The following is a 21343-nucleotide window of genomic DNA, read 5'->3' as shown; positions in this document are numbered from 1 at the left end:
CACTTCAGAGTTTAAGAAACAGAGACACAATTGTAGAGCAAGTAGACTTTGGGTTTTTGTTTTTTGTTTTAATTTTTTTATTTTTTAAAATAAACATTTTTGGGGTTTTTATTTATTTTGAGAGAGAAAGAAAACACACACTCAAGCACGCGTGGGAGCGAGGGGCAGAGAGAGGGAGAAAGAGAATCCCAAGCAGGCTCCACACTGTCAGCACAGAGCCCAACACAGGGCTCGATCTCACAAACTATGAGATCATGACCTAAACCAAAATCTAGAGTCAGATGCTTAACGGACTAAGTCATCCAGGCGCTCCAGAACAAGCAGACTTTGAATCGAGACCTGGGTTTCAGTTCTGGCTCTGCAAGTGTTTGCTCTTGGGGCATACTGCAATCTTGCAGAATTTCCATTTCCTCATCTCTAAGATGAGAATAAGACCATCTCCTTCCCAGGGCTGTTGTAAGGATTATATAAGATGATTTATGTGGAAGTATATGATACACAGTGCTTGTATATAATAAATACAAGTGTTTAAGAAAGTCTGACAGCTGTATAGCACTTCCTACACCTTTTAATTTAATAAGTAAGTATACATCTATTAATTGAGGTCTCACAATTATCCTGTGAGACAGAGTACAGATATTGGTGTGTCTGTGAGAGATGAGAAAACCAGGACAAGAAAGGGTTAGAAATAGCCTGCTTAATGGGGTGCCTGGGTGGCTCAGTCAGTTGAGCGTCCAACTTCGGCTCAGGTCATGGTCTCGCAGTTTGTGAGTTTGAGCCCTGTGTCGGGCTCTGTGCTGACAGCTTGGAGCCTGGAGCCTGCTTCGGATTCTGTGTCTCTCCATCTCTCAGCCCCTCCCCTGCTCATGCTCTGTGTCTGTCTCTTAATAATAAGTAAATGTTAAAAAAATAAATAAAATAAATAAAAAAAGAAAGAAATAGCCTGCTTAAGGTCTGATGGCCAGAATGGAGCAGGATAGACAAGCAGGTTTCTGGCCCCTATTTCCACGCTGGTCTCACTCTCCACCATCTGATAAATAGTATCCTAAAGGATAAATATATCCTAAATATAAATCCTAAAATTTATAGTTTAAAATTTAAATTCAGATGATGTTTATTCAAAAAAAGTTATTTTTATATCCTTCGTATTTCTGAAAGAAGTATTTCCCTACAAATAATGATCTTGAAAGCTTGGCATATACATATAAAGAGGTTCCCATCTCAATTAATTCTATAATTCACTGATCATTTTTTTATAATGTGGTTTTCATCACCCCAGAAAGCATCACTTCTTTCCATCTGTCTTACAGATAAAGTAAGAGATACATAATCCTTTGGAGCTGGTGCTGGCAGGCTGGACCCATTTGTTCACTTAGAAGGGTTTTTGTTTTTGTTTTTTTTTCTTTAAGTAAGTTCCATGCCAAATGTGAGGCTCGGACTCATGACCTGGAGATCAATAGTCGGATGCTCTTCTGACTGAGCCAGCCAGGTGCCACTCACTTTGAAGTTTTTTAATGATTCACAGACCCCTACCTCTGGGTCCTCAGCATCAATCTGGTTTAAGTGGATGTCTCCTGTCGTGAGCCACTGGAAAACAACATCCTGGATTTAAAAAACAAACACAGAGTTACACTTGGTTATTTGAGAAAACCAAAGTGGGACTAGATAACTACATCAATTAAGAAAAAATGATAAAGGGAAAAAGACTATACAGCAGTGATTCAAAAAAAAAGAGTAACCACCATTCCCTTGGTGAAATCATACGAATTCAAAGTTTTCCCCAACCTAATGTCACTTTTACTACTGGAAAGTTATTATTTGTCTTAGGGCACTTTCACCTCTAACCACAGGCCAAAATTTATTAAAACTTGCTCATGATCAATCCCAAAACAACTCCTGTTTAAATGTGCCCATGACAGGGGTACCTGGCCGGCTCAGTCAGAAGAGCATGCAACTCTAGATCTTGGGGTCATGAGTTCGAGTCCCACGTTGGGTATAAAGATTACTTAAAAAAATAAATTAAAAAACTGGGACGCCTCGGTGGCCCAATCAATTGAGCATCCAACTTCAGCTCAGGTCATGATCTCACAGTTGGTAGGTTCGAGCCCCATGTTGGGCTCTCTGCTATCAGTGCAGAACCTGTTTTGGATCCTCTGTTCCTCTCTCTCTCTGCCCTTCCCACAATCATACACTCGCTCTCAAAAATAAATAAACATTTAAAAACAAATAAATAAGGGGCACCTGGGTGGTTCAGTCGGTTGAGTGTCTGACTTTGGCTCAGGTCATGATCTCATGGTTTGTGAGTTTGAGCCCCGTATCGGGCTCACTGCTATCAGCCTGTCAGCACAGAGCCCTCTTTGGATCCTCTGTCCCCTTCTCTCTGCCCCTCCCCCGCTCGTGCTCTCCCCCCCACCAAATTATTTAAATAAATAAATCAATCACTTTAGAAAATAATTTTAAAATTATTAAAAAAAATAAATGTGCTATAAAGTAGACTGTATCGGGGCGCCTGGGTGGCTCAGTGTGCTGGGCATCTGACTCTTGATTTCAGCTCAAGTCATGTTCTCACAGGGGATCTCATGGGGTCTCAGCTGGGATTGAGCTCCACGTTGGGCTCCATGCTGATGGTGCAGAGCCTGCTTGGCATTCTCTCTCTCCGCCCCTTTCCCACTCATTTTCTCTCTCTCTCACTCTCTCAAAATAAACAAAGTTAAAAAAAAAAAAGAAAGTGGACTATATCTAGATACCCCTGAAATGTGTCTAGAGACACTAGAATTTCATGTAGATTCCACAGAAACAAGATCTTAATCAATCTCTCAAACCAGTAACAGTCCTTAAGGCTGAAGGAATTTGTTCCATTAATGAAAAAGTTCAGGGGACCTCCTTCCTCCAGCAAGTGAGTCACCAGAATCACACCAATGTCCAGCTCTGGCACCCACCGTCTGTCATTCTTCACAGGACATGTTTCCACCACACAAAGCTGACAAACAACTGCAATGCCTTTACCTCATTCCCCACATCCACCAGTGACCAGTCCTGTCATAACCGCTCCTGACACCGCTCCTGCCAGCCGGCCCTTCCCCTCATTCTCGCCTTCCCTACCTTCACTCATGTCAGCGTCCTTCGCTGCCTGGCTGACTCTACCAACCTCATAACTGACTCCACCTCCTCTCTCTCACCTGCCACATGCCTGACAGAAGAGTTTTTCTGAAACACAGATCTGACCGTGCTCAAGGCTGCTGGACACTCTACATGGGCTCTCCACAGCTTTCTGCAGAAAGTTCAAGTTCCTGGGCTTTACGTGTGAGGCCCTGGTTGAGCTTACTCCTCACCTCCAGGGTTGGCTCCCACCCCAATTTGGCATGCTTGAAAACATTCACCATATCCTTCCCTTCTCTTCTTTTTCTAAAGAGGGAGACAGAGAACACCTGTGAGGGAGGGAGAAGGGCAAGAGAGAAAGAATCCTAAGCCCCATGCTCAGAGGGGAGCCCAATGTGGGGCTTGATCCCATGACCCTGGGATCATGACCCAAGCCGAAATCACTCAACTGACTGAGCTACCCAGATGCTCTTTACCTCATCCTTCTAAACATATGTCTCTGTCTCTCATGCTCTCTCTCAATGTACTACAAACTTTTTCAAAGCAATGACTATGCCTGACTCAACTTTGTATCCTTAGTGTGAGGAACTGAGCTGAAGAGCTGTTCTCTATTTTGTTACTATCTTTTTTTTTTTTTTAAGTTTATTTATTTCTTTTTAGTAATCTCTGCACCCAGTGTGGGGCTCGAACTCACGACCCCAAGATCAGGAGTTCCATGTTCTTCCGACGGAACCAGCCAGGCACCCCTGAAAAGCTGGTTTTAAATGAATAGATGAACTTAGCAGTATTTTTTTTAATGACATGAAAATCATACACATTATACATTAATGTGATGAGAGAGAAGAGCTTACCATGATTTTGCTGTTTTCTTCTTTATCCAAATATTGGTCACTGAACATGTGACAGGAGCCAAGAACTGCCAGCTTCCCCCCCTGGTTCTGTTGATGACAAAGTAGTGTCACATAGATCGTGAAATGCACCCCAAGCATCCTGGTCTCCAACAACTCATCATCAGAATCATGTGAGCAACTGTCTTATATACTAAGTGCCAATTCATATCAGGATTTTAATGGTCTAAAAATATCAACTATGACCACAACTACATTCCCACATGCTTCTCATTTTAGACACTTCCATATCCTTCTATTTGACTTTAACAAAAAAGCAATGTGAACTGGTTCTACAGTATTTTCCCAGTTAACTTGTAAACGAAGATTAGAATTTTAAAGGAAAAAAATATCCAAAAGCAACCTGTAAAGATCTAAAGATATTTTAGAGTACCAAAAGACAGTGTTTAAGATCCAAACGGAACACTAATACACGAGCAAGAAATATTCATAAAAGAAAGAATCGGTTAATAAGAAAACACTTTAATTAGTGACTTAAAAAAAATCAAAACACAATATTTTTGCTGATCAGATTAATAAATACGAAAAAGATGGCTATCAACAGCGTTGGTCAAGTCTCAGTGAAATAAGTTCTTTCACACATTACTGCTGAAACTGTCAACATATGCAACACAGCAGGTAAGACTCTCCGGACAATTTTACAGTCATAATCACAAAAAGTGAGAAATCCAAATGTTCACCACAGAAGAAGTGGTTAAGAATAACAGAAATCCTCCAGTCGTGAAGTTATAGTGACACAGGGTTTTCAGTGACATGGAAGAATGCTTTTGTCATAACATTAGGTTAAAAAAAAAAACAGTATACCAGACGCTGTACAGTCACCCTAGCGTAAAGCCCATGAAGCAAACCAGCAAACATAAGCCAAAGCAAAATGATCAAGACATCAGTTTTGTAGTGAGAGGCATTCTTTTTTTTCTATCATGACTGTATTTTCAATTTGTCTACAATGAGCATAAATTACTTTTGTAATGGGAAAAACAGCGCAATGTTCAAACTGCAAAACAAATGCGGTTTTTCTAGCAGCATCAGGGAATTGGCACAGCTGTAAGGTACTATGAAAGAAGGACTCTCAAGAGATACAAATAGACAAATTCTATAAATAAAACAAAATTTGCAAAACGAACTGTGACTTGTACCACATTAAAAGCAAATGTCTCATAGGAAAAATAACACTATTGCTATAACACAACCATTGAAAACACATCAGTTACTGAGAACAGGAAGTGAATCTGGTGGAAACGCACAGAAAGAATGGGGGAGCGCCGAGTGAACTCTGCTGCGATTTGAACTGACATATGTAACTAAATACAGGAAGAGGAAAGGACTTTCCTTCTTACTACTACCCACAGTTAGGCCTAGAATTTTTCTTTAATATTATTTTTTTCCCTACCTCCTTTATTTCAAATAGATTACAGATCTTCCTTTAATCCTTTTATTCTGTCCGATGGAGATCCTATGGAGATCCTACCGTTGTCTTCAGCTTCCTTTTCCAGCTTTTGTCTATAATTTATTCCAATTAAATAAGAGTATATCTACTCAAGGACTGATTTGCTCTTTCGATATTATTGAGTCTATCCTAGTAAAACACCTAGAAAAGATCATGACAAGCTCAAGAAGGCAATGACCCTGGGCAAGGAGACAGCACTGCTCCCCCCCCCTTCCACTGGTTTATCTCACAAACTTAAAAGTGACAGGCAACATCCTCTCTGAAAGATTGTATTTATAAGGCAGGACTAAACACCTGTTAGGAAAACAGGCTTTAAATAGTTAGGCAATGGGCAGATGATAATCTCATGAGTTCAAGAAGAATCACCACAGTTAGCATAGAACTCTGTATCTAATAGATGCTTCATAAAAATCCACTAATTAAGCCAGGTAGAATCTCTGTGTTAAAAAATAAAAAAATAATTATAGTTCTGGTATTACACTACCAGAGGCCCCTTAAAAACAGTGTCTCATTACTTTTGTGCCTAAGTGACAGTTTATGTAGACCAATTATTTCCACATCTTAAATCATTTAATACTTTAATTTTAAAGAAATATTTCCAGTTTTTTGGGAGAGAATAACAATCATAATAACTATTTTTTTTTTAATGTTTATTTATTTTTGAGACAGAGAGAGACAGAGCATGAACAGGGGAGGGGCAGAGAGAGAGGGAGACACAGAAACTGAAACAGGCCCCAGGCTCTGAGCTGTCAGCACAGAGCCCGACGCGGGGCTCGAACTCACGGACCGTGAGATCATGACCCGAGCCGAAGTCGGACGCTTAACCGACCAAGCCACCCAGGCGCCCCCATAATAACTATAACTACTTCCCTAGCAGTAGCCCAGGGAAGGGGACCATATTTTGAATTTTGTCTAAATATCACTTTCAAACACAGCATAGATATTTATTTACTTTCTAATAAAATGAGGTCAGAGCTTTTAAATATGGAAGGGAAAAATACCTAAATCCCACAAAGAAAAATAGGATATGAGGAACTAAAGAAAAACTGGGAGGTCAGCTGGTGATTGGTAGACAAATAAAGGTGAATTCAGCAAAACACGAATTAAAAGGCAGTGGTGGGGCACCTGGGTGGCTCGGTTGAATGTCTGACTTCGGCTCAGGTCATGATCTCATGGCTTGTGGGTTCAAGCCCCCCATCGGGCTCTGTGCTGACAGCTCGGAGCCTGGAGCCTGCTTCAGATTCTGTGTCTCCGTCTCTCTCTGCCCCTCCCCCACTCATGTTCTGTCTCTCTGTTTCTCAAAAATAAATAATAAAAAAAATTTTTTTAAGGCAGTGGATAAGTGGGGTCGCAATGAGAGGGGCTATGTCCTCTGGGACTACATGCTCCCACATTTTGTGGGGTCTCCAGGATGACAACTAGTCTTCTGACATGTTGCTCTGGGACAAACTAAAATAAAGGCAGTACAATTCTGTGTGTTTTGGTATAGTTTGTTAACTCAACCTTTCCCTGAATGGGTCCTCTTACACTCAGAATGACAGCCTGTAGTTACAGACGGTTATAATATAGACAGCCTCATGCTACAGTGGAATAGCTGTGGATTTAGAATGATAAGAGCTGGGTTTAAGTCTTGACTCCATCGATTATTGGACAATCTGCTATTTCCCCATAAGTAAAGTATAGTTAATTGAAGTACTACCTCACAGGGCTGTTGTAAAGACCAATGAGAAAATACAAGAAACCCCTCTGGAAATAGTTTTTATTATTTCAATAATAAAAATAACATATCCACCCATATCTAAGAAAGGCTGTACCTTCGAGTGATGGAAAGCCAGAATGGGTCTGTTCAGCGGGAAACAGACAGAGCCTGTGGACAGAACAGCCACTGCTGGTTTCATGACACTCAACGTGGCACCAAAAGGATAGACAAAGGTGAGAGCCCTGTAAGAAATGAAAGAAATCATCAAAATTTTTTAAAAAATGAATAAAAATTTTCTGAACATAATCTCAGTGCTTCTTGAACAATTCAAAATCAAACACAAAATTAAAAAAAAAACACGTAAAAAAAATTTTCTCTAAGCTTTAGTTTGTTAACTCAAAAACTGGTATAACTCTAGCTACTGGTTTAATAAAGCATTTAAAAATATATCAATGTAAATTAACTTCTCATTGTATGTGTAAATGACTGTAACTAGAAGAACTAAAGAAATCCCTATGGAGGAGGAGGAGGAGGAAGAAGAGGAGTCTCATCTAAGAGCTGAACTAGAGCTATAAATGAGCTTGCTCTGTGTGACAATGTCTTCCAGGTAAACATTTTCCTCTTCCTTAGAGATCTGACTGGTGTTATCTCCAGGAATGAGTGGCTGTCATTAGAAGGCTGTGTTACCAGTGAGTACTTATGTGAATAAAGACCTGCTACACAGACCTGCCTTGGAGTCGTTCCCCTACTGTGTCGTAATAAGACCTAAGAGTATCTAGAGTGAATCAGTCTGACTTGAGGCAATGTACTCCTGGAAAGGGTATAGGATGGTGGAGGAGCGGGGGAGGGGCGGGTAAGGGTGGGATGCAGACCCTGCAGTATGGACAACCCCTGCAGGAGGGGTTAAGGTTTTACTGAAAGTAAGATGGAGCTCTGCAAAGGTAGTTATTTGAAGGAAGTGCTCTCAGAATGGAGAGCAACAGGAATCTTATAACAAAGCATAAAGTTAGAAATCGGCAGGGGGTGGGGGGAAGCACCCATGAAGAGCTCCCTATAAAGATAATGTTAATTTTCATTTCTCTTAGACCAAGCTAAAAGAATTTTCTTTTTAGCTTAAGTTCACAGTGATTTCCTGCTAGTGTTAAGTCTTCCCCTCCCTTCAGTCAAGTCTCACCTATCCCTCTGACTTCTGTGTCATATTGTGGGTGAGAAGTGGCACCTGCCCCACATTCTCCATTCTCCCCTTTTCATCCCTACCCAAGCAGTAGCCCAGGGAAGGGGACCATAGGCCATGAATCCTAGGCCAGAAGCAGAAATAAATGAACAGTTGCCGGGGCGCCTGGGTGGCTCAGTCGGTTAAGCGTCCGACTTCAGCTCAGGTCACGATCTCGCGGTCCGTGAGTTCGAGCCCCGCATCGGGCTCTGGGCTGATGGCTCAGAGCCTGGAGCCTGCTTCCGATTCTGTGTCTCCCTCTCTCTCTGTCCCTCCTCCACTCATGCTCTGTCTCTCTATGTCTCAAAAATAAATAAACGTTAAAAAAAAATTAAAAAAAAAAAATGAATAGCTGCCATGCAGGAAGAAAAGGGATGTGGGGAAAATGGTTACATGGATGTCGGTGCATATCCTTGCCCCACACTTTCCCCAAACGCACTCTAAGGAGATGATTCGCAAGGAGGAAGGGAGAACGGACACTTGAGTCATATGATGAAAACTGTCAGCTATTATTTATACTCCTCTATTTCTTTTATTATTACTAAGAAATCAATCAGACTGACATTTTGATAAGACTTTGAACATAAGGCTATACACCCATGCAAAAAACAAAAACAGGACTTTTCCAAACCACACACGAATGAGTAAGATTAGCAGACTGAATAACTGGGAAAGTGTATTCACAACTTTAAATGTAAGGCCTTAGGGCCTTATATGTAGAGGTCCTAAGGTGGGAATGAACGTAGTGTATTTAAGGAATTGAAACAAAGCCGGTGAGGCTATGGCTGAGAGAAGGGAAAAGGGACATGATAGAATATGGGCAAAATGAGAACCTGAGACTCCAATAGGTCAAGATATCTCCAAACATAAAGCACAACTAGTTCCCCACATTTCAAAGCCTGCCCAGAAAGTGCTGCTTCCAGGATGACCCAGAAAATAACCAACCAGCCCTCTGCCCTTCACAACTGAGGACATAATAATGCAACAGCAGGTAAGATACTATGTCATGTGCCTTACCAAGCACTTCTACAAGTATGGCCTCACTAGATTTTCCCAACAACTTTGTAAGATTCATATTGTCTCCATTACACAGACATGGGAACAGAAGCTAAGAGTAACTTGCCTGGGTCACCTTGCAAGTAAGACACAAAAATGAAAATTTTTACCTCCAAGTCCAAGTGCTTTTACCTACACCAACTGGATAAGCTGACACAAAGTTTAAGAATTAGATTATGATCGGGACACCTGGGTGGCTCAGTCAGTTGAGGATCTGACTTTGGCTTAGGTCGTGATCTCACAGTTTGTGAGTTTGAGCCCCGCATCGGGGCTAGCTGTTGTCAGTCTGTCAATGCAGAGCCCACTTCAGATCTTCTGTCTCCCCCTCTCTCTCTGCCCCTCCCCTGCACAGTGAAGGAAACAATCAGCAAAACTAAAAGCCAATGGAATGGGAGAAGATATTTGCAAACGACATATCAGATAAAAGGTTACTATCCAAAATCTATAAACTCAACACCCAAAAAACAAATAATCCAGTAGAGAAATGGGCAAAAGACATGAATAGACACTTTTCCAATGAAGACATCCAGATGGCTAACAGACACATGAAAAGATGCTCAACATCACTCATCATCAGGGAAATACAAATCAAAACCACAATGAGAGACCACCTCACACCTGTCAGAATGGCTAACATTAACAAGTCAGGCAACAACAGATGTTGGCGAGGATGTGGAGAAAGAGGATCTCTTTTGCACTGCTGGTGGGAATGCAAACTGGTGCAGCCACTCTGGAAAACAGTATGCAGGTTCCTCAAAAAATTAAAAATAGAACTACCCTACAACCCAGCAATTGCACTACTAGGTATTTATCCAAAGTATACAGGCGTGCTGTTTCGAAGGGACACATGCACCACAATGTTTATAGTAGCACTACTGACAATAGCCAAAGTACAGAAAGAGCCCAAATGTCTGTCGGCTGATGAATGCATAAAGATATGGTAAGTATATACAATGGAATATTACTCGACAATATAAAAGAATGAGATCTTGCCATTTGCAACAACATGGATGGAACCAGAGTATATTACGCTAAATGAAATTGGTCAGTCGGAGAAAGACAAATATCATATGACTTAACTCGTATGTGGAATTTAAGACACAAAACAGATGAACATAGGGGCGCCTGGGTGGCTCAGTCGGTTAAGTGTCTGACTTCAGCTCAGGTCATGATCTCACGGTTCGTGAGTTTGAGCCCCGTGTTGGGCTCTGTGCTGACAGCTCAGAGCCTGGAGCCTGCTTCAGATTCTGTATCTTCCTCTCTGTCTGCCCCTCTCCCACTCATGCTCTGTCTCTCTCACTCTCAAAAATAAATAAACATTTAAAAAAAAATTAAAAAAAGAAAAAAAACACATGAGCATAAAGGAAGGGAAGCAAAAATAATATAAAAACAGGGAGGGGGACAAAACATAAGAGACTCTTAAATACAGAGAACAAACTGAGGGTTGCTAGAGGGATTTTGGGTGGGGGGACAGGCTAAATGGGCAAGGGGCATTAAGGAGGATACTTGTTAGGATGAGCACTGGGTGTTATATGTAGGTGATGAATTACTGGATTCTACTCCTGAATTTATTGTACTATATGTTAACTAACTTGGACATAAATTTTAAAAAATTAGATTATGGTTCTTGAATATCAATAATATTAACTCTATGATATGTATTGCCATACGTTTTTCCCCTTTACTTTACCTTGGTTTTATCCTAAGAAAGATCTTCCCTACTCTAAGATTATAAAATATTCGCCCATACTTTTTTTGTAGTACTTTTATGGTTTTATATTTTTAACATTTAAACTTTTAATCCATCTGAAATATATGAGTGTGTTGTGAAAATGGAAATATTTTGTCAAATGGTTACCCACAATTGTGCTATCCATTCTCCAATAGTTTGTAACGTCACTTTTACTATAAACTAATAATTCCCACCTCTCATATATATTGAGTCTGATTCTAATTTATTTATTTTTCACTATTTCTGTGTTAGTACCACATTATTTTAATCACTAGAGTTTTATAATATGCTTTAAGTCCATAAAATGTTCAAGTCCTATGGGGTGAAATACCTCAAAATAGAAAGGTAAACTGGAAAAAATATCTGCAACACAGGGAAGTCTTATAAATGCATAAGAAAAGACAAACCATCACAATAAAAATGGGCATAAAGTAGTGAAGAGGAAATTCACAGAAGAAATGCAATCAGCCAAAAGATTTTAAAGGTCATCCTACTCAGTAATAATCAAAGAAATGCAAATTAAAAGAAAGAGATATCACCTTCACTAGAATACTGCAAGCTGGCAAGAGAGGAAAAAGGAGCACGTTCATAGGGACAATAAGTGCTATAGACTACCTGGAGGGCAATTTACCGAAGTATCACATTTGGCAATGCATCAATTGGAAAACCCTTGACCCAGAGGTTCTAATGCTATGAATCTAGCCTTACTAAAATATCTGTATAAGTGCACAAAAATTGTACATACAAAGACATTCACCAAGTGCTTCATTTATAGTAACAAATATAAAATTCTGTTTGTAATATCAACATGGAGCAGAAGTTCAGAGTACAGGCCATGGAGCAGAAGTTTAAAACTAAGTTCTGACACTTATTAGTCAAGTGAGCTTGGGCAATTAACCTCTCTGGTATCTCGTCTATAATCTTAGTGTGTTGTTGTGATGATTAGAAAGAGGTAAAAATTCCTGTCACAGAGTAAGTGTTCAATAAACGTTAGGTTTAACTATTAAAACAAAATATCACCAGGGCTCCTGACTGGCTCAGTCAAAAGAGCATGCAACTCTTGATCTTAGGGTCATGAGTTCAAGCCCCACGTTGGGGGTAGAGATTAAGTAAAAACTTTAAAATAAATAAATGAATACATAAATACATAAAGCAAAATGTCATAAATGACCTAAATGTTCAATAATAGGAGATTGGTTAGATAACTTAGAATAACTCAAATTTAATCTAGTCATTAAAAGGATATGGTACCTATCTGTATTTTTATATATGAAAAAAATCTAGAAATCTAAATACCATAGTATTAAGAATAATTGTCTTGGGGCGCCTGGGTGGCTCAGTCGGTTGAGCGTCCGACTTCAGCTCAGGTCACGATCTCGCAGTTTGTGAGTTCGAGCCCCGCATTGGGCTCTGTGCTGACAGCTCGGAGCCTAGTGCCTGCTTCGGATTCTGTGTCTCCCTCTCTCTCTGCCCCTCCCCCACCCACACTCTGTCTCTCTCTCCTTCAAAAATAAATAAAGATTAAAAAAAAGTGAAAAAAAAAGAATAATTATCTTTGGGGAAAGGAGCATACATTTACAGTGGAGGGCTTCTATTTTCTTCCTTTGAACTATTCACAATGTTTTTTTTGGTAAGAATGACTTTTGTAATCAGAAATGAAAACTCTTCACTTTGAAAAAGAAAACTCTTTAAAATGATAAATACATCCTCTTTAGGTAGCCTCAGAAAACACACTCACTGGGCATTGTTACCACTGCTCTCCTCATCAATGATTCCAGGCACAGCCTTCCCTGCAGCTCGGCTGATTTCCCTTGAAGAAAAAAAATCTAGTAAACAAAATATTTTTAGAATTTCACACCCCATTCATTAATAATAAGTATGAATGAACTGCAAGCATTTTTCAGACTTGTTCAAAATGTAATTCTTGAAACTTAAATAAAGGTACATCTATACACCTACACCACTTTGTGTAGCTTGCAAAAGTTAACATTAAAATATGAGGATCAGTTCTTTCTTGACTCCTGAGGGAAGGATCAATATACTAGACCACATTCTAGACTAGACCCACATTCTAGTCCTATATTCTAGACTCCATATCATCAGACTCAGCAGAGTGCCTGGCATGTAGCGAATTCAAGCGTGGAATGAAAATTTTTGAATATAGGGAAAAGCTCACAGAGGCCACCTGATGGTGTTCCTCTCATGCATTCATTTCCCACTTCGCCAAAGCCCCTAATTTATCCTCTAAGATCCAGTAAATCAGAAAAAAAATTAACTTCATCCCAGGCTCCAGGGGTAGAGAATATGACCTCGCCCTACCATCAGGGTATTCTATGTCTCCTGCCACAGTGACCAGTTCAGGATGGGCATGTGGCCTAGGCCAGCTCCACCAGAGCAAACTGCAGGACTACTCTTGCTGGGAACGCTGTGACCAAGACAGGCTCTCATGATGTGGCGTGCAGATATAAATTTGGGAACTGCTAAAACTATTGAGCCCACACACAAAGGAGAGCAACGCCAAGAGAACTGGAGAGCAATGGAACTGGAACCCGACAACATCATGAATTTTCAATCCACACCCTAACCCTGCCCTATTTCTGGGCTTTTCAATGACATGAATCAGTAAAGTCTCTTTATTGTTTAATCCCATTTGAATAGGGTTTTCTGTGCTTATAGCTGAGTGCATTAACTGACAAAAAGGTGAATGTGGAATAAGGTTTCAAAAGATGGGAGGAATATAACTTGAGGAATGAGAAGTAATACAGTAAAATAAATTACAATATAGTGAAATAAAACAAAAAGGCAAGAAAGGGCCAGCGAAAAGAATGTGTGAGAAGAGAGGAGAGAAGATAGGAATTATTTGTAAAAACATTTCTGCTTTCAACATGCTTACCTATTCAAGACTCCATTGGAAACCAGAGCTTCTTTAGGATGGAAATACTTATAATATACATTTCTAACCACAGCATCTTTAAAGGGCAAAGAGAGGAAGTTGCACCTTAATTAGAAATAGGTTTGATATCAGATGAATACAAACTTGACCTGTAAGAAACCCTGGAACTCTGTTGCAATTCCTCCCACTTTCTAAATGGAAAAAGCCCCAGAAGGCTCAGACCGCCACTGAGATCAGAATGCCGGACCATGCACCCTCAGCCCAGGGCTCTTCCCATTGTACTATTAGGTCCAGAGGACTACAGTATGTATAATAAATAGGAAACGGCTACCTCTACTAAAATGATAATAATTACCATTATTAATCATGATTCCATATTCTTCCAGGAGAAAGTTAATATTGGTGTCGTATCTGGATTCCCCACCCTCTCCTAGCATCACAAGGATATCACCACCACCATCAAGGTATTTCTTCAGGACTTCAAACTACATAAAAGAAAAAAAAAAAATCTATGAATATACCCCAAAGACTTCTGTCCAAAGTACTATGAAGAAAAATAAATAAATCTATGAGGCACTTAAATATAAACATCTGTAAGATATATAAAATTTACTCTCTATGTAGGATTTCAAGTTTGTTTTTAAGTACAAAGTTCCAAAATACTCAAACTGAATTGACATTTTCCACACTGACTATCTGGAAAGCAAACTCAAAGTGGAAAGTATTAGCTAAAAGAAGCTCACAGGTCATTGAGCAGCATCCCCGGTCTCAATCTACCAGATGCCAATTGCACCTACCCTCTCCTGCCAACAACCAACAAGGTCTTCAGACATGGCCAAATGTCCCCTGGGGCCAGGGGAGAGTGTGTAGAAAAAAATCACCCATGGTTGAACACTATCGCTCCAGACCATACCTTGCCCTGCCAGCCACGGACTCAGGATGAGAGTATTGTACACCACCCCCAGGGAGCAATTCTGGTCAAGTCACTGACTGATCAAGCCCTAGTGAGAAATGCATGGCATCTGCTTATCTTCTAGGAAGCTCTCTCTTGTTTTCACAAAGCTAGAGAAGGGAGAAAAATCTAGGGCTGACCTTGCTGACCCAGCCTGAGAAAACCTGGGGTGAGTGGTCTAGACCAATAGTCCCTCAACTTTCCTCAAGCACCCCAACAGCAAATAATGTGAAAAGTAAAGTATGTATATTTATATAATTATAGAACATCCTCCCAAAAAGGAAAAATGTGAAGGATAATAAAGATATGACAAATATCATTTCCCCCTGGCACCTCAGTGATTGATCACACACATCCCACTTTGGAAACCACTGGCCCAGCCCAGCTTTGCTACAGACAAACCTTTGTGCTCTTGCACACTCCCTGGATTTCCTTCTCTCTCCCAGCCCCCCAAATATAGAAGATAGTGCAACAGTTAACATCACCAAGGGGGCTTGCTCCCAAATGAGACATAATTTCACAGATCCTGAACTCTGCACAAGACTGTGCCCTTCATGGGGATCCTACATACCTATTTAGCCTTTGTTTCAAAATGTGGAATATCAAGAGGTGCTCTAATGTATGTATGCTCAAGAAGTAACAAACTGATATTCTTCTAGTGTTTATACACCAAAACATTGACAATTTGAAGTACACATGTTCTTTTATAACTCATTTTTTTTAACTACATTACAGTTGAGACACTTTTTTCAATGGTGGTGGGTTATATTACCTGGGCTTTTCAATTCAGAATAATAAAGGTGTATGTAAGTGATGAATCACTGAATTCTACTCCTGAAACCAATGTTGCACTGCATGTTAACTAAAATTTAAATTAAAAATAAAATAAAATAAAAAAGTTAAAAGTGCTTCTGCCTTTCCTTCCTACCTCGTTCCACCTCTAAAGTGAAGGCAAGGTGCCAGGAACTGGTCTGGTGTGAGAACATTTTATTAGGCTAAATATGCCTCTCAAGGAATTCTATCATTTGGAAGCCACTGCCTTCCATCTCTAAGAGCTCGAAGTAAGGTTTGACCTAGTGCCTGTTCCCTCTTGGGGAAAGGACCAGGCACCTATCTCTGACCCTCTTTCCAGATGCCCTGGCTTTCCTGACACTGCCTGCTCCTCAGCAAAACCTCCTCACGTCTCTTTGTCTTCACTAGCTGGAGAAGGGAAGTTGGGGGGGGGGAGGGGAGTCGGGGAGGAGGAGAAGGGAGGTAGCGTGTAGCGTGAGGCCACTCCAAATCAACGGGGAATATGGAATATAGTATTCCCTTGCAGGCCACTGCACACTGTGTGTACATTTCCCTCAGGCTCTCACTGGGTGGGGGCAGCTGGCCACCTCCATGTTCCTAATAGGAATTCCTGTTCCTTCTCTCAATGAACCTGATCAGTTATGTCTCTTCTCAGGTGACAAGGTGGCCTTGCAGTTGGGTCAACAAACAAAAGAACAGAAATACTTCCCTGTGGACCTCCTCCCTATGTCCCCATCCAAAGTCAGAGCAGAAGACTGGACCACACCGGTGCCACCCTGCCACCACCTCCCTACTCCCCACAACCCTCCCTGAGCACCAAAGCACTTTCACATCTCTGTGAGAAAGGCTCTTGCTGTGTTCTGGGGTTTCTGTTTAGTTGTGGTAAAATACACATAACATAAAATTTACCATCTTAACTATTAAGTAGTGTTAAGTAGTGTTAAGCACATTCACATTATTTGCAACCATCACCACAATCCATCCCTAAAACTCTTTTCATCTTGCAAAACTGAAGCTCAAGACCCATTAAACAACTCCCCATTTCCCCCTCCTCGAACACTGGCTACCTCGATTTTTTTTTCTTTTAGTTTATTTATTTAAATTCAAGTTAGTTAACATACACTGTAGTACTGGTTTCAGAAGTAGAACCCAGTGATTCATCATTTACATATAACACCCAGTGCTCATCCCAGCAAGTGGCCTCCTTAAAGCCCATCACCCATTTAGCTCATCTCCCCACCCACCTCCCTCCAACAACCCTCACAGTTTGTTCTCTATCCTTAAGAGTCTCTTATGGTTTGTTTCTCTGTTTTTATCTTATTATTCCTTCCCTTCCCCTATGTTCATCTGTTTTGTTTCTTAAATTCCACATATGAATGAAATCATAGGATATTTGTCTTTCTCTGACTTATTTCCCTTAGCATAATACACTCTAGTTCTATAGAGACTGAAGATGACAGAAAGAAATGGAAAAAACATTCCATGTACATGGATTGGAAGAACAAAGACTGTTAAGATGTCTATACTACCCAAAGCAATGTACACATTCAATGCAATCTCTATCAAAATACCACAATTCTAACTTTATATGAATTTGACTACTCTAAATATGTCGTATAAATGGCATCATACAGTACTGGTCTTTTTGTAACTGGCTTATTTCACTTAGCCTAACATCCTCAATATTCACCCATGGTGTAGCATGTATCAGAATTGCCTCTCTTTTTAAGGCTGAATAGTAATTTATCACATGTATGCCACATTTTGTTTATCCATTCATCTGTTGGTAGACTTAGGTTGCTTCTGCCTGTTGGCTATTGTGAACAATGCTGCTTTAGACATGAATGTACAAATAGCTCTTTGAGATTCTGCTTTCAATTTTTTTGGATATATATCTAGAAGTAGGATTGCTGGATCATATGATAATTCTATTTTTAATTGTTGAGGCACTGCCATGCTGTTTTCCATAATGGCTGTGCCATTTTACCTTTTCATCAACAGTGCACATGGGTTCCAATTTCTCTACATTTTTACCAATACTTGTGTTCTGGGTTTTACGTTTATCTTTGTCTACTCTATGAAATAGAATTAAAAACAGCTTAAATTTAAAAGGAATTTTCCTATTTTCAAATGTGGCAAACAAGTATGGCTAGTATTTAATTAGTCTCAACTATGTGTCTGGCACTTTATATGCATTATCTCAGTTAATGATCACAACAACTCCACGATGAAAAAAGAGATGAAAGTGATTACCTTAAGGTGATACAGTGTATGGTGAAGTGGGATTCATATCCGGAATTTCAGAGCTCATCTGCCAACCATCTCATTGTATTTCTTCTTTTTGGATATTACTTACCTCAGCTGCAGTAAATTTTTCCCTTGGCCCAGCTGTAATCCACAGTTTCACCCCAATTAGCTTCTCAGATGTGATTTCATCTTTTAAACTAGAAATAGGATTTTTAAAGTGTTAGATCCATAATTTAAAGCAATTTATGAATTACTCTAGCCTCTAGACTGTATGGAACCAGAGGCCACAGAGGCCCAGAGATGAAGGGATTTAGAGGTATCAGGTACAGCCTCTCTCCCAAAGTGAGAATCCCTTCTACAGGCTTGTCTGAGATCAGCCTCTGCTCAAATACTTCCCCTAGGCCAAGATGCCCAAATTAAACATACAAGAGTATAAAGAGTCTTCCAACTACTAATTCAATCAACTCTACATTAGTTTGTATAATTACATAGCCTTACCCATTAAGAAAAACCATTTACACACACAACAAAGGCAGAGAGGAATTCTCATCTTTCCTTTCCCTAAACTGAAGTATTGCCTGAAGTTAAAATATGGAGAAAGCCTCTAACCTCTTAAAAAGTTGTGTATGTGTAATTAGAATAATTATTTGATTTGTGATTTGGGGGACAACTTAATATACTAATTGCCAACTTTAAAAAAATATGTTTTTATAATAATTTATTTACTTTTTTTTTTTTTTTTTTTTTGAGAAGCAGCGAGCAAGCAGAGGAGAGGGGCAGAGGAAGAGAGAGAATCTCAAGTAGATTCCACGCTCAGTGAGGGGCCCAAAGTAGGGCTCAATCCCATGACCCTGGGGTCATGACTGGAGTCGAAATCAGGAGTCGGATGCTCAACCAACTGACCCACCCAGGCGCCTCTATAATCAATTTATTTACTTCTGAATATTCTTCATATTGAATTTCTCCTGCCTAAACAACCTCTTACATAAGAAAGTAAAGACTTTCCAATATTACCAGCAGGCTATTGTCATCACTTAGAAAGGAAAACAATATATATGGTCACCTCTGAATCTTCCAATTACTCCGAAGTCTTTTCTGCATGGATTTATAGCCATTGTTGGTGGTAAATACTTCTTTTTTGTACGCATTGAAAAGAATGGTGCTCCGAAGCTCTTTCTCCATGGTTACCTTATGGAAAAAAGAAGAGATCAGAAAAAATGAAACAATAAACAATATTCCAAAAGACCATAAATGGAAAAAATAGTCTTCTTCTAATTTATCAAGAGAGGAAATACAGCTGCAACCTAGTTATCAAATCCCTACAATTCTCAAAGATTGAGAGTAAAATGCATACTCACAGCCGCAGAAACCTGAGGCTATCTCTGGCTTTTGCTTCCTGTCTCTGGCCCTGGCCTTCCCACCAGCCTATTCTCAGGACCCTGCCCTGCCATCACCCTACCTTTATGCCCTGAGACCATGATGCCCACCTGATTTCTGACTGCTAACTACTGTTAAGTGTGGGGTATAGCCCTTCAGATTCTTTATTTTTTTAATGTTTATTTATTTATTTTGAGAGAAAGAGAGCATGAGGGAGGGAGGGGCAGAGAGAAAGGGAGAGAGAATCCCAAACAGGCTCCAAACTGCAGGGCCCCATGTGGGGCTTGAATTCACTAACCATGAGATCATGATCTGTGCCGAAATCAAGAGCTGGACACTTAACTGACTGAGCCACCCACGCGCCCCTGGTTTAATATTTTTCTAACTGACATTAATTACTTTCATAGATTTACCTGTCTTTAGACTTAGCTTCTAGTAGCTTTTTTGGTTTGGCTTGGTGGAATTTTGGAAGCCAAACAGAGGTTTTAAATTTTTTAGAGTCAATAGTATTTATCTTTTCCTTTCTTGCTTTTGGATTACATGACATATTTAGAAATTTTTTTTTTTGCTGTGCTAAGTTTACAAATACAATGCTTTCTTCCAGTACTTTGTTATGTGGTTAAGTTAAATTTGGTCTGTTTGGAATTTATTTGGGTGATCAAAATAAGCTTCATTACTGTTTTTTTTTTTAATTACAATAAAGCTGCCTGACATCAAACCATCTTCTTAATGCTGATTTGAAATACCCCTTGACTACATAATAAATCTCTAGAAGTATTTGTACTTGGATCTATTCTGAATTCCATTATTTTCTATCTGCATGTAAGTTCCTGCTCATTTCTATACTATTTTAATTATTATAACTTTATAATATGTTATAATATCTGGTGGTGCTGGAGAACTAATCCTCACTAACTTTTTAGAATTTTCCTGGCTAGTCTCATATTTTTTCTTCCAATTGAACTTTAAAATCATTTTGTAAGCTCAACAAAAACAAACCTCATGATTACAGCACCACTATCTTTTCATGTTCCAACCATCCTTGTACACTATTGTTTTCCCAATGTGTACATACAATACCCTATCCAGCCTTTCTCAGTTAACTAAAAGAAAAGTCTCCATGGTTAGGATAGTGGCTGCATGATCTAGTGCATGATTATGCCCTAATGAACTCCACCACTGCTTTCATGAACATCTTTTCAATTATTTCGCCTTCACAAACCCTATTGGAATTTATACACGTCTGTCTTTGCCGTTATTTCTGCTGTAGGACAAATTCCCAACAATTTCCTAGGATTCCTAGGAAAACGGGATGAGACAATGCTCTCTGATACTCAGCAAGAGAACTAAACAGCCCAGCCACAGGCAACGGAGATTCGAATGCAGTCCGAAGTTCGGGATCCGGGCCTGTATCTGCGGCCTCAGTTTACTTTATCTCATAAGACCTCGATTTTCCACAAGACTGGTCCAGAGGCCCCAGGAACAGGCCGGCGAGGCCCCCGCCAGCTCCCAGGACGCTACAACGGCCATGCCGGCCCATCACAGTCGGAGCCCTTCTTACCTGAGGCCCAGTGACCACCATCTTCACCTGACACCGCCCAGCATCCTGCGGCCAGGTATCCAAGGCCGCTTAGCAACGGCGTAGGCGAGGCAGCGCGCTGGGGAGGCGTGCACTGCGGCGTGGACCTACCTCCGAACCAACGTGATGACGACAGAACGGAAGACGCCATTTCGCCTTGAGCGTCACGGGGCTGGAGGACAGGGGGCGGAGCTAATGTGGGACTGTACCATTACATTGGTTGAGGGGTAAACCCAAACAGAACGTGAATTAACTTTAGGCCAAAAATAAACCCATCTCGTTTCGTACTTTAATATCAAGTATTATTGGAGACTGATACAAGTAGTAGGACCCTGGGGCCCAAACTTCG

At 40.2% G+C, this 21343-nt stretch overlaps 1 protein-coding gene across 1 annotated transcript in view; it reads right to left on the bottom strand.

Moving 5' to 3' along the window:
* Window positions 1–21119, bottom strand: part of IFT52 (intraflagellar transport 52) — a 34033-nt gene extending 12914 nt beyond the window's left edge. The window contains exons 1-9 of the mRNA XM_058685669.1: window positions 20977–21119; window positions 19102–19226; window positions 18148–18235; window positions 14403–14532; window positions 14048–14123; window positions 12893–12964; window positions 7269–7395; window positions 3951–4037; window positions 1534–1602 (exon numbers count right to left, since the gene is read on the bottom strand). Of these exons, the coding sequence (XP_058541652.1) occupies window positions 1534–1602; window positions 3951–4037; window positions 7269–7395; window positions 12893–12964; window positions 14048–14123; window positions 14403–14532; window positions 18148–18235; window positions 19102–19226; window positions 20977–20997 (795 nt within the window). The 5' untranslated portion in view covers window positions 20998–21119. The remainder of the gene's footprint in view (window positions 1–1533; window positions 1603–3950; window positions 4038–7268; window positions 7396–12892; window positions 12965–14047; window positions 14124–14402; window positions 14533–18147; window positions 18236–19101; window positions 19227–20976) is intronic.
* Between the last annotated feature and the right edge of the window lie 224 nt (window positions 21120–21343).

The sequence above is a fragment of the Neofelis nebulosa genome, chromosome 9 (assembly GCF_028018385.1).
Source record: "Neofelis nebulosa isolate mNeoNeb1 chromosome 9, mNeoNeb1.pri, whole genome shotgun sequence".
Taxonomy (NCBI): Eukaryota; Metazoa; Chordata; class Mammalia; order Carnivora; family Felidae; genus Neofelis; species Neofelis nebulosa.
Note: the sequence above shows the minus strand (reverse complement) of the source record. Positions and strands in the feature narration are given on the sequence as shown.